Here is a 14,448-nt window from a genome sequence, read left to right on the forward strand (position 1 = left end):
TAACAGAAAAAAAATGATTGCCTCATTTGACTGTTATATAGATCATTGTTTAATTTTCTAATACTTTGCATGCAGTTTGTTGTGTTCTTTTTCTTTGTATCATTGTTGGTGCATGCCTAGCAATGTCTTTATATTTTTCCCAACATGCCTGAATCTGTTGTGAATCATGCATCTAATACTGTATATACAGTGCACGGTGTTAATTATTTTATATGGTGGTCAGTGTTTTTGTATGTTAAATTGTCTTTTACTGTGTTTTATGCACCCGCTTCATAAAAACACAATCAGATTTAAATCAAATTGTAATTCAACGTCTTCCTTAATGAATAGGCTATTGAAATGTGCTTTGTAGGTCATTTTAAAATGGCATACACACATTTTTCTGCATATTTGGTCCAGCATTCTCTTTCTTAGCAAGTTTACCACAAATCCCCAATAAGACCAAATGGCCAAATTACTAATTGGCTAGGGAAAAGTGTCTTGTCGTATAAAGGAGACATATCTTCTGAAATTGATTTTGAAACCTCAATTGTCCTGCCACACTGATATTAGAAACAACACATAACAATATTCTAAAGAATACATCCCAGAAAGGTTCATCAGTGGTTGATTTTCTGAGACACTATGTAACTGGTTCCTCCTCTTATAAAATATTCCCCCCCCTCGGCAGCTCCTACCCTCTCTCCTAGCGGCTCAGTGGATGACAGCAGCCCTACCTCCTCCACTTCTGAACCACTCAGTCCTGAGCGATCGCAGTGTGAGGCTGGCAAGCAACAACAGAGAAGGAAGAAGAAGAAGAGAAAGGGGCGTGATGAAGTGTACAACTTTTTGGATAGCCAGGAGCGCAATGGCAATGCCCACAAACATGACTTGCAAGTTAAGGGTGCAGTGGAGGTAGAAGATGATGAGGACGAAGACAATTGGGAGTGGGAAATCAGAGAAAGTGGCGCAGGAGGAAGAGTAAAAGGCAAGAAGATGAAAAGTCGGGCAAGACTTCCAGAAGAGTGGGGAGCCCCTCAGCAACCAGTGTCCCCGATCCCGGCAGAAGTTGCTCCGACCTTGGCGTCAGCACCAAATTTTGACCATTTCAACTCAAACTCTCTAAAATCCAACCCAACTCAAGGGGTACCGACAAGTTTGACCGATGGCTCCCACGATAGACTTTCAGCAGATTCATCACCTCAATATATTAGCTCAACCATCAACACTAACAACAAGAGTAGTGCAGTTGGAAGTATGACAGGGAATTTCGGATTGACGACAGGAGATAACCTGAGCCCAGTGTCTCAGACATTCTCTTTTTTGGATTCAGTCCTACAGACGCCACCAGGTTCTACTCCTGACTCTCAGAGCGCCACTCCTATTACGAACACAACGTCACTAGCCTCAGATGCCTTTCCCACACCAGCAGATGTAATTACCCCTTCTTTGCAAACCTCATCTGGCTACTCCCCCTCTGAGACCTATTCAGGTGTCCCTCTAACCTTTGCTGTATCTTCAAAGCCCTCGCCCTCATCTGTAAAAGAAACCCAATATCCGAAAACAGTTCTTGAATCAGTCCTCAACGTTGACGCTAAGCCCTTTGTACCTTTGGCCTCACGTGTGGCCCCCACAATTGCACCCAGTCCAAATGCCCCCATTGCTGTTTTCAAAGCAGCAACAACCCCCTCCGAAATACTTGGTGGCGCTGTAGTCATACAACCTGACTGTCCTCCATCCAACATCAGTGAAGTTGTAAAGCCAGCATCGGCAAACACCAAAGCTGCAGCCACCCCCACTCTTTTCACCACACCTGCAGTCCATACCTCTCTCTTTACACACTCAGAGCACCAGAAGTCCCCATCGCCACTGCTACCCCCACTGGAAGGTTGGTGAACTACAGGAAAGAGTATAACTAACTTGGGTGCTAACCATCTAAAATATTTCTTGCTTGTATAGCAGAAAGCTGCTAATATTTGTATTGTGCTATGCATGCCTTTTTGATTGTGGGTTAGGTACCAAGCTTGCTTGGTCCTAAATCCATAATTTCGATTACCAGGTGACCAGAAAAAGCCACTCAAACCAATAATTTTAAAGAAACTACATTAGTCAAATGCTTATGAGCAGGAATACTTATTCCTGTATGCGTGCTCAGATGCAGCATATTTTATTTCATAATTTGTTTCAGTTTCATTTAAAATTGGTGGTTCCACTTGGCTTTGCTGCTTTATATATACGTGCAACCTGATCCATAACTTCTCTATTACTAAATCAGAATGCTGAATTGCTTTCTCATTGTCCTTCCTCATAAGGCCAGCTGGCTGAATAACTTTCTACTGTGCCCTCTAACCATAAACTCAGTGACATTACCACAGTCTTTGCAGCCTGAAGCAAACTGGTAGTAAAATGTCACTGTCAAAGTCTCCACACTGAATTGTTTTGATGTTGTTGGAATTCGATATAACTGCAATTAAAATACAAATCCTATTAAAACACGTGTTACTACAGTTGAAATAAAAAAAAATATACTTCTTTCAAGTTCCAGGTTTTTGTCAAATAGAAAAAGTAAATCGAGACGGTTTTACCGGCATCAAGTTAAAAAAATAAAAATAAAATATGTTTTAAAAAACTAAGGTAATGTAGCGCACCTTTTTCTGAGGTGTCTATGATTTATTCCAATTAATGCACAATTATTCAAGTAGCCTTTTCCTGACAGTTTCTGTATATTTTCCAGCACATGCCTCATAAAAAAAGCCATTGTAACAGGGGTGTGAATACTTTCACATGTATGTATATGCTGCACTTCTTATATGCATATATATTGATAATTTGTATACTTGCCCCACTCTAATTTTATGACCTTTGACAAGTAATGATAATATTTAGTATAGCTCGGTCTTTGAATAAACTGTCATGTTTTCTCATTTATTTTTTACCTTATTTATTTATATAATGTATTGGATCTGTACATATGCTGGCTAGATCTGCCAGCATTATCACCAACCAAGGTTTTATTGTACGTATTCACTCATATAATGCTGCTGTTTTTAACTTTCGCTATGTTTTTTTGTGTTCATGAAGCCATATTTTATGATATACTGCACTGTATATTTTTTATCTTGATAACTTAACCAGTAAGTGGCAGCATGTGTTTAAATTTTTAGCTGTGCTAAAGCTATTTTCCCTCAATCAAATTAGACATGAAAAATATTCTAAATTCATGTAGCATTGCTGTCTATTTATGCTATATTTTTTAAAACAAAATAGGCTTGGAGTGTAATTGGGTCCAATTTGAATGCTGCACTGGTAAACTGCAACATCTTACTGGACATGTTTTTGGACTTCCTTAAAAATGTATGTATATATTGTTGCAAGAGCTTGTTTTAACAGTTAACATTTAATTATATATACAAATTATTTTATAATAGTTTTGTTTTAAGAATGACTTTTAATCATGTCTTTCTCTTTTCTTCTTTCTCTTGCTACCACAATGCTGTTGAAAAAGTAGCATCAGGTAAGTCCTTTTTCATTATCATTATCATATTTGTGCCATGCTCCTATCATGCTTTCACCTATGAAGCAAAGAAAAGAAAAAAATCCCCAAATATTGTTTTCAGATCTAAAGTCACAGTCTATTCATTCAACCAGCCATCATTTTGTTGTTATTTGACTTGCAAAGAACTATTCAGCCACAGAAATAGCAGAAGTAGTTTACATGTGTATTATTTATCTTAACTATGCTCACTTTTTTTTTTGTAGTGGCAAGTTTTTGGAAATGTTTTCCATGGCAGTTTCAGAAGGGTTTATTGTGTTGGTGTTTTAGCAGATGTGCCAATGTGCCCCAAAAATATTTAACTTTAATCAAAAAACCCAACACAATATTTGGCAAACCTTACTTTTTGAATCGTGCCTTTAGATGTCTTCTTTATCATCATTCAATGTGCCCTCACAGCCTTGTCTTACATATTAAATGTGAACATTTTGCCCCGGTCTTGCGTGGGTTTTCCGGGTACTACGTTTCCTCCCACATTCCTAAAACACGATTGGACACTCTAAATTGCCCCTAGGTATGGGTGTGAGTGTGCATCGTTGTCTGTCTCCTTGTGCCCTGTGATTGTCTGGCCACCGATTCAGGGTGTCCCCTGCCTCTGGCCTTAAGTCAGCTGGGATAGGCTACGGCACCCCCCACGATCTTAGTGAGGATGAAGCGGTTCTGAAAATGAGATGAGATGAGACCTTGTCCATCTGCAGTCACTACAAATTTAGGCGCTCTAACTCTTCCAGAAAATTGCAATAAATTAAAATTCCAGATTCATTGGTCAGTTTTTTACAGTCTATCCGGTATTTTTCATGTGACATTTTATTCCATATGGTCTATATTCACTCATCCAGCAATAATTCCACACTGTACTTTTATACTTTATGTAATCTAGAAGGCCATGGGAAAACAAATCTTCAAATGTTGTCTGCAGATGCTGTTGATCAGTTGTTTTCAAAATGTGTTATATTTCCCATGACTGCCATCAGGTGCACTCGTTACAAAACCCTTTTGATATTTGTACTAGTAGGAACAACACATTATTCCCTAGTCCATAGGCCTTTTTTTGTTTTGAACTTAGGAGAGAAAAAATGAACTGCTAAAGAGAAGATTAAAATGTATTTCTGCATTTAACAAAAGACTGATGATTGGTTGAAATTGTCAAATTGAAATTTTGTCATGTTAATACAATCACAGCCAAGTGGTCAAGTTATTTGATTACGCCCAGAACATGCAATTAGCTGCCAACATCAGCTAAAAACTGACTAATTAAACTAACCTTGCAAAATGTTGTTTGAAAAAATAATTGCTCAACAGTTCTCTCCAGGTATGTGGGTTGTCTACCAAAAACCCAAAACATTCATTTTAGGTCAGTCTAAATTGTCTCTTGGTGTGAACAGGAGTGTGAACGGTAGTCTCTGTGCTCTGTGATTGGCTGGCAACAAGTTTTTCCATGATTGATGCAACATTGCGTACATTACAATGTGGTAAACAGACATATATTGTATTTTGAGCTTGTCTTCTGTTTGCGTGCAATCTGGCTGCTTCACTCTGTCCACAATGTGCCTCATTACTTTGATTGGTCTGTCTGCTGAATATACTCATCAGATCAAAGGTCAGTAGCTGTTTTGTGGAATCTGACATCTAGTAGCATATAATCATTCTTTCCATTGATATTACTCTATTTTAGCCTCTATTTCAGCACTGCTTTTGTTAATAGTATTCACAGTTATCTCACGTCTGCTCTCTTCTGCATATTGAGAAAATCATTCCTGCCCAGGACATCCAGAAGCCTGGGCAGCAATAGAGACAGTCCATGAGGAATGACCCTTTTAATTGGCTTTGCTCCTAATAGTGTGGTTTACTCTTGAGTCATTTTTTTCAATTAGAGCCATTATGTATAAACTATAATTCTACAGCACAGAAGGGAAGGGCATAGTTGATTTTTGGATTACAATGGCATGATGATGTAACAACTTTGTTAATATTTGGTAGTTTCTTCAATCTTTTTAATTGAAGTGTTGTAATGAGTTCTTAATGTGAGCTGTGCTGGAGGATATGGTAATTGCTTATTTTATACAACACCAGCAACTTTTTTAAGGGAGCTATCTGGGCATAGTGATGTTTTTAATCACTCTAGTTGTTTGTGACTGCTAGTTTGTGTTCAAACAAGTGAGAATAAAGGAGAGAGTCTAAATATTTTTGTTTACAATGATCAATGTGCACCTCAACATTGCAAGTTTGTTTAATAGTTTAATAGAACAAATAGAAGGCATGTAGTGTACCTAGCTGTTACATGCCCCTTGCTTGTGGAAGACTTGTACTCTGTAAAAGTTTATTGAATGTGTAAATTTATTGTAATCCATTGTTTTTAAATCTACTACAGTAATCTATTTGAAGATCATTTCCCATGTTGTTTGATTTTTTTTAAACATGATTTAAATACACATCTTTAAATCCACACAAATTCATATCTAAATACAAAATAATCTGATCACTCTTCAGCCTAATTTCTATTTTTTAAATTTAATTGTTGTCCTTCCTCGATTGAATTTTTTGCATGATTTGTCCATCCTTTTTTCCATTTGGTCCACATTTGCCTTTTTCGTCCTTCTGTGTCTTTTCATTTTTCTCTTTCTCTCCCAATCACCAAATCCTGGCTTTCCATTGGCTGCCCAGATTCTCTCTCTCGTACAATCTAATAATCATTGCATCTGCACTGCAGGGGTGGGGTGGGCAATTTAGGCCACTGGTGGAGAGAGGAAGGCGTTGTCGGGGAGATGTGGGAGGCGGTTGTCATAGTAACTAAGCCTCTCTGAAAGTGAGGGATGGAGGAGGAATAGAGGAGGAGTGGACTGGGCGTGACAGTCAGTAAGGTTGAAGATTAAAAATAGAATTGCTGTGACAAGATCCCCAACCCTCTATCTTGCCTACACCCCCCATTATGTTTCTTCCCATCACTACAGGCAGGCAGCTGTATTATCCTCAGTTTTTTGGCTTCTTTGTCTTCAGCTATTCACAGTTATCTGACCTTCAGAGCTCAACCATTTACAATAACCTTTATGAGTCGGCCTGCATAAAAAAACAATCTAAAAATCAAAATAAAACCAACTTTCCAATCTGATCTGAAAATGATCTTTAAATTAATTATTTAAAAATAATTAATTCAAAGACTGGACCATATGTCAGTCTAGTCAAGTGCAGTGACATGGTGAGACAGTAACAGCACATGCAAAATGATAATAATAGACTGAGGATGATAATAGAGTCAGGAGACATTTGGAAAGGCAGTTGCACAAAATGAGGAAGTCACTCGAAACAAGCGTGGACACTGTCTCCTTTACTGGAACATGTCTTACTGCAAGACTTATTAAACCATGCAGTGGTGTTTACAATAACATTTTAACACTCCAACGACATTAAGAGCATTGAAGATACCAACACTTCACTGGAATCAACAACTAGTTAGTCAATGTTGCAAATTTGCTGTGGTGCATGAAAATGTACAATGACATTTTACACCAGTTGTGTAGTCAGTCACATGCATGCCCATTTGAAAAGGAAAAGCCTCACAGCTGTCGGGTCCTGGGTTCAAATCCAGGTCGGCGCACCTGTGTGGAATTTGCATGTTCTCCCCGGGCCTCCGTGGGTTTCCTCCGGGTACTCCGGTTTCCTCCCACATTCCAAAGACATGTGTGGTAGGCTGATTGGACACTCTAAATTGCTCCTTGGTATGGGCATGAGTGTGAATGGTTGTCCGTCTCCTCGTCCCCTGCGATTGGGTGGCCACCAATTAGATTATGGGTGTCCCCCAACTCTGGCCCGAAGTCAGCTGGGTTAGGCTCTAGCACCCTCCTTGACCCTAGTTAGGATAAAGCAGTTCAGAAAATGAATGAATGAATAGCTGACTCACAGCTGATAAAATGAAATTCATACAAAAGACAGCAGAAAATATAGTGTTGCGTCCTATAGACCTGTCACTCCATTTTTCTCCCTGCTTTGCTAATTTGTACTGTACATGTGCAGGCACAAAAAAGATTTGTATTATAAGCATTGTAGTTTGGGAATATGTATACTTTTTCAACTAGGTAAATGTCATTCCAATAAACAATAAACACAAATAAAGCATACCGTATTTTAACACCTATAGGGCCCACATCCCAAAAAATATGCAGGCTAGTCTCCCTATTGCGTTGGCCTTACAATGGGGGACCTGGGTTCAAGTACAGGCCGGTCCACCTGTGTGGAGTTTGCCTAATCTCACCAGGCCTGCGCAGGTTTTCTCCAGATACTCCAATTTCCTCCCACATTCCAAAAACATGCACGGTAGGCTGATTGGACACTTTAAATTGCCCCTAAAAATGAGCGTGATCGTGAATGGTTGTCTGTCTCCTTGTACCCTGCGATTGGCTGGCCACCAATTCAGGCTGTCTCCCGCCTAGTGCCCGTAGTTAGCTGGGAAAGGCTCAGCACCCCTGGCCTCCCTTGTAAGCATAAGCAATTCGAAAGATGAATGAATAAATGAATACATTAATATATTTAAACATCTATAGATCGTGCCGCGAAAGTATTTGGCTTGTTGCAGCAGCCTTATCCAGAACCAGAAAGTGGCTTGTACAGATACTTGCGTAAATAAATTTCAAATCTGGTTATTTGCAAGACGATAGCAATTTAAAGAAAATCACAGCTGACATAAGTGATCTACATTACACACTGATTTTCATCTATATTATGCAGTAGACGTCAAGGAAAAAAAGAAACATTTGATCCGCTTGTCAGGTGAATGGCAGGTTTAAAGGCTTTACGTTAGTCAGATATGTTTTCACCTCCGTTGCCAATTGAAGAAGAGAAACGTCCTCATCAAACTTGTCAGGGTAAATGCACTGTTGGCTATGCCTGCATCTTCCAGTTTTAACCATCAAGTAAATGCCATTTGTCATATACAAGCTGTACAATCATGATATCCAATTATCTATATTTGAACATGGATGAATAGTAGATGAGACTGTAGGTGTTTGTGGTCTTACGTATGCTTGTGTATGTTTGTCGCTAGGGACTTGAGAAATTTGGCATCAGCGAATGAGGCAATATTTCTGGTTGTCATGTGACCGTGTGATGTCAGGAGAGAGAGAGTAAGGGAGAGCGAGATAGCAAGGTGTAATTTATCCCCACAGCTGATCTGTGCAGTGTTCAGAGAGGACGCAAGACAAACAGATGCACGTTTGCCCTTAAAGGAGTCATCTTGGCTCACTGGTTAAGATATGCACATACATTAGCTGGGCACATTTCCGCACAAAAGCCCACAGAAACTTCTTCAAGGAATCATAAGGATGTTTTTTTCCTCTTCTTTATGCTCTAAGACGTAGAGCATTTCTCTTCAATGGATACAACCGTGATGACCTTATCTGGATACTAAAACGGAAGAAGACGCAGAGAAAGAAGTTTAGAAAAACTGAAAAGAACCGGACGGATTAAAAGGTGTTAAAAAGCAAAACTGGACATTTATAACAACAGAAAATTTTCAAAAAATGTCATTTTTGTCTGGCTCTCAGTGGCAGCAGCCAGCCATTCTTGCTGGCAACAATGGGTGCAGACAACCTTCCAGTGGGCATCAGACGCCACAACAGAAACCGGCAGTTACCCTCTCAGCTATAAACAGCTCTGCCATCTCGGCCTCTGCCCATCGTAGTGGTTTGCATGACTCAGGCCAGATGCCAACTAACGGGAAGGTTGCTACCTTTCCAGAGGGGATGTTAAATGTGAGTTTAACAGAAGAGGAATTACATTTAAAGTGTGTCACAACATCCGCAGAAATTACACCAGAAGGCGTGGGTTTAAATATGCCGTTGCTGAAGGTAGATGGAAACAAACCAACGGGTGGGAGCAAAAGGGAAGGGGTTTCACTCGGGAGTGCTGGACAAACTTCCAGTAGCTCCTCTTTGGCCAATTCCTCCCTTTCCTCTTCATTAACATCTCGCTCCATCTCACCGGTGAAATTTATCAACACTGTACTTGAACCCAAGACTGGATCAAATGTTAACTTTGGACCAATCCTTTTAGAGCAAAATTGTAACTGGTCTCCTCTAAGCAGTGATGACCATTACATTCAAGCCCAAGATGTTAAGAAAGCATATGGCACACCTATTTCTCCTAATCATGGTTCTATGTTTGAGGAAGCAAGAACCAGTTTATGCTCAGGGGACAACATTAATCAGGGGAATACTGCTTCCTCTGCTTCATTTAAACACCTTGTTGGAGTAAAAAGTACTGGTTGCCTAGGTGGAGATTCAGGTCTCAAGCCACATTTAAGAGTGGAAAATCATGATAAACAACCTTATGCTGACTCCACATCTCAACTAACAGCATTTCCAATGCTCCCTGGAGTCGCTGCTTCATCTAATGAGGTCAACATCACCAGTGAGGCTATTGTGATGGGAAAAGGAAATATAGACAATACTGAAAAGGTGAGGTTGTGTGCCCCACCTTGCTCAAGTGGAACAGAAAGTAAGAATCTAATGTCAAATTGCAATGAAGACTGGAAAGTGGCATCAGGTGTTACTGTAAATAGTGGAACAAAAAATGGTCACGCCAGCGAGTTGTCTCAGCGAAGTGTGGTCAGACGAGCAATGTCTGATTGCTCTCACCTATCTGTTCCTACTTTAAATGACGAAATGTATCACAACAGTACGGGAGATTCATCAGTGACAACACCTCATTTTACCAACTTTACCATGATGGGGACAGCATGTCCAAACAGAGCGCCCTATCCGCACATGGGGGTCCGTCGCTCGCTCACAGTGACAGATGCCACGGAAGCCTCAGCTGCAATGGCCTCAATATCATCATCTCCATTTATGACATCGCATGTGTTGCCATCATCTCCCCCACCTAAGAGACATCATGGGAGTTGTGAGACCAATCTTTTAATTTCTGTGCCAACCCAAGCTGGTACGTATGTACACCAAATCAACATTTATTGGAAACATACATGCTATATAGTGTTATTCACATTTTTACAAACAGAAAGTTTGCCTTTTGAAAATCTATTAATCTCTCAATGATGATATTGTTTCTGTTATAAACATCAACTCAACTAAACATAATATTTATATAGTACAAAACTGCGTTTCCCAACCAGTGTGCCCTGAGCGATGCTCAGGTGTGCCGTGGGAAATTACAAGAAGTCATACATCGTAATAATCCAAGAGAGAAATCTAAATATTAAGAGATTAAAATTGTTATGGTTAAGGAAGTAGAGGAGGGAGATATGTAAAACAGACTTGGTGACCCCTGTTTTAGATGGTTAGCATAGAGAATAGCTGCTCGGGAACCAAAATAACAAAGCTTTGGGCCGCCGAAAACACACCAGTACAAAGATATCTGGTTTTATTTTACATTATAAACTATTATATTTTTAATCACCAGGTTTGCTTGCAAATTCGGGCGTTGTAAATCTAAGATATTTAAACTCTGTGAATGGAGCCTAGCATGAATCCCTCTGACTGTGTCTTTCCCTTTCTGAATCAGAAGCTAATGTCAGAGTGCTTCAGCATCCAGTTTGAACTGATTTGGTAGAATTTCATGTTCCTCTGAACTTATGCCAAACTTTCAATGTTGGATTCCATTATAAAACCAAGTTTAGCGACAAACTCTGTTTATGTTGAGACATATTTTTGACAGGATTATATGACTTAATTGGTGCATAAAAATCTGTTATTTAAACAATTTTTTAACTTTTTGAAATTCCTCATTGAGTAATTCTTGGAGCATTTATACATTTTTATGGGATACAAACAGAAAAAAATGGTCTTAAGCATTTATCTAGAAAAGATAAGTCATTAAAATATATAATGAAGGCAGAGGTCCCAGAATTGTTCCTTGGGCGAGTATAGATCAGAAAGTTTTTATTTTATTTTAAGTTTACAGTATGTTCAAGATAATCTAGACCAGGGGTGTCAAACATGCGGCCCGCTGGCCGGATCCGGCCCATCTGGTGGTTTGGTACGGCCCAGGGAAGAAAGCTGCATTGTATAAAAAAATATATATTATTTTTCTTTAAAATGTGTAGTTCTTGTATTATCCGTTAGGGGACGCAGTGTTTTAGTACATGCAGACAACATGAATTGACATTTATTTATGTTCTTATGTTATTCGCTTGTTCATAATATATTGTTCATAATGTAAAAGAAACATTCTGTTAATACACATTTTGATAATTTACTCATTCTTTGCACTAATTATTAGTATTAGTGACTAATACAAAGGAAAAAAGTGGGCTTATTATTAGTTCTATGTAATTTTGCAATGAGTTTACTGGTCCGGCCCGCTTGATCTCAAATTAAGCTGTATTCGGCCCGCAGACCGAAGGGAGTTTGACACCCCTGATCTAGACAGTATTTTCTAATTGTTAAAAAAAAAAATACTGACTCCTTTTGAGCCGGTCATCTCATTCAACAGTGGTGAAGTTTCCCCAATAATAGAAAGGGCTAGCTGCACCACATCATTACCTTCATCTGTAGTTTCGTGATGTTTTTCTACTAAGTTTTTGATTGCCATATACTATATGTGCTTTTTCTGCAAGCCTGTCACGAGCTAATGAGCCCTGTCATTTCTGGATTATAAGGCATATCTGACAATGAGATTCACCCAAGCAATTTTACAAGAAAACTATGTGTTCAAATATTAATTTTAATTCAGGCCTGCCTGCTGCCCGTACTTGACTGGGATAGGTCATAGCACCTCCATAAACTTTGTGAGGATAAGCACGATGGAAAATGAATGACTGAATTATATACAATTATATTTGATTTTGAGATAATCCGTACATGCATGCTTATTTCCTCATTTTTTGTTTTTGCCATTACTCTGATTTTAAATAGAATAGAGTTGTCCGTTCTGTTAGGAGAGTAATTATCTTCGAAAACCTAGAACATTGATTAGACACTGATTGCACTCATTCAGATGTAGAGCAGTTTTTTTTTGTGCTGTGTCTGTGCTTGAACACACACACTGATAGAGACAAGGTGCAGTATGTGTATCAAAATGAAGAGCTTTTAATTATGTGATCTTCATGTTTTTAAAGATGCAGTGGCATAGACAGCAGGCACTCTACTTTTGACTTTTAGAGGAGCATTTGAGCTAATAAGGTTTTCACCATTCTCACTAATAATAACATAATGATGCTGATCTTTTTTGTTGTTGTGAATGTTTGACGTACTTGAAGGTCTTCATCTTAATAAAAAACGAACATGAATATAATTGCTTGCTAATGAATTTTGTTCAAGATTTGTGAATTGAATACATTTAATTTGGGGATTTTTTTAAAATATCACTCTTTTCTTTCACACATTTATATTTTTATCATCAGTGACGTGTTCAGCTTCCCGTTATGTTTTTACTTCCCTTGTTATATTCAACTTTTGAATGGTATTACTCTTTGAATTTTTAATGACATCAAGAATTTTATTACATGCTCCATGTCCCTCCAACAACAGTGCAGCAGTGTTCAGCTAACATCGACTGGAATTTAAAAATCTTTCAGCTGGCATAGGCTCCAGCACCACCCACGACCCTTGTCAGGATAAAGTGATTCAGAAAATGAATGAATGAATGAATCAAAAACATTCAAGTTAATTTTAAGAATGTGGCTAACAATTCACATTTTCTCAAATTTTCTGGCCACTAATTCACCAATTTGCTGGGATAGCCTCCAGCACTCTTGTGAGGATAAGCGGGACAGAAAATGAATGAATGATGCCATAAGCAGAGAGCCAGGCTCCTTCTGTCTAAGTAGGTATGATTAGTATAATAGCACAGATGTCAAGTAAATGTGTATGAAATGTAAATATTCCCGATTAGTCTTACAGTTGTATTTAAAAATGTACATCATTTTCTCCACATTATTTTCTATTTCAGAACATTGTTCAAACTTCTGCACCAATTACTTTATATATTTTTTTTAGAATATCTTTGTGTTTTCCTTATGTGTGAAGTGTATCTTAGAAAAAGAATGCTTAAAGTCATAAAAACTTGAATTCAAAGAACATTTTTATCAAAGTGAACATAAATGTATTTTCCATTATCATTACAAAATTTTGACCGGGCCAATTAATGACTTCCAAGAACAAAATAATTGTTTATTATTGAGAATAGCCCTTCTATTCAATCATTCATTATCTTTACCATTGGTTGCGTGGGTTGCTGGAGACTATCCTAGCTCTCTTCGGTGAAAGGCAGACTAAGCCCTAGACTGGTCACCAGTCAACCGTAGGTAACAAAGAGAGACAAACAACCATCTGCACTCACAATCATACTGTCACCGAGCAATCCCACGCTTAAATGCACCGGAGTCAGTCAAGCCCTTTCTATGTATGTGTAAATTCTGTCTTTAGAAATAGAGTAAAATAGACTGACACTAATTTTATTGTCCTTACTGTCTCAGTGAAATCTGACAAGGACAAGCAAGAGAAGACAGACATCTCACCCAGCAAGACAGAAAAGATAGAAGCCTTTGACAAGAAGGGGACAACCGAAAAGCAGAACAAAGACAGCTGCCCTGATAAGAACCAGAAGTCTGAAAAGATTCTCAAAGATGAGGAAAAGACAGACAAGAAGAATTCTGACAAAAACAACAAGATCGTTGAGAAGACAGAGAAGACAGATAAGCCAGAGAAGATAAACAAAGAAGATGAAAAGAAGTCGAGTGAGAAGAAGGATGACAAAGGAGGAAAAGAAGTGGGAAAATCTCCAACGGGTAATGGCAATAAGACGCTGCCAAGCCCGGACAACAAGAGCAAGGTAGATCTTACACAAACATAAGAAGCACAGCATTTTCTTACAAGGGTGTCATATCTTGAAATAGAAAGATACAAACACTTGTTTTCACACAAATACACACTTGACCTGATTTACATCTAATTGCTAGTCCCTCA

At 38.6% G+C, this 14,448-nt stretch overlaps 1 protein-coding gene across 1 annotated transcript in view; it reads left to right on the top strand.

Moving 5' to 3' along the window:
* The window catches only part of LOC144201668 (uncharacterized), a 51,720-nt gene that overhangs the window by 17,998 nt on the left and 19,274 nt on the right, over window positions 1–14,448 (top strand). Inside the window, exons 6-8 of the mRNA XM_077724417.1 lie at window positions 671–1,867; window positions 8,996–10,465; window positions 13,959–14,314. Of these exons, the coding sequence (XP_077580543.1) occupies window positions 671–1,867; window positions 8,996–10,465; window positions 13,959–14,314 (3,023 nt within the window). The remainder of the gene's footprint in view (window positions 1–670; window positions 1,868–8,995; window positions 10,466–13,958; window positions 14,315–14,448) is intronic.

Source organism: Stigmatopora nigra, chromosome 9 (genome assembly GCF_051989575.1).
Source record: "Stigmatopora nigra isolate UIUO_SnigA chromosome 9, RoL_Snig_1.1, whole genome shotgun sequence".
In the NCBI taxonomy this organism is placed as follows: domain Eukaryota; kingdom Metazoa; phylum Chordata; class Actinopteri; order Syngnathiformes; family Syngnathidae; genus Stigmatopora; species Stigmatopora nigra.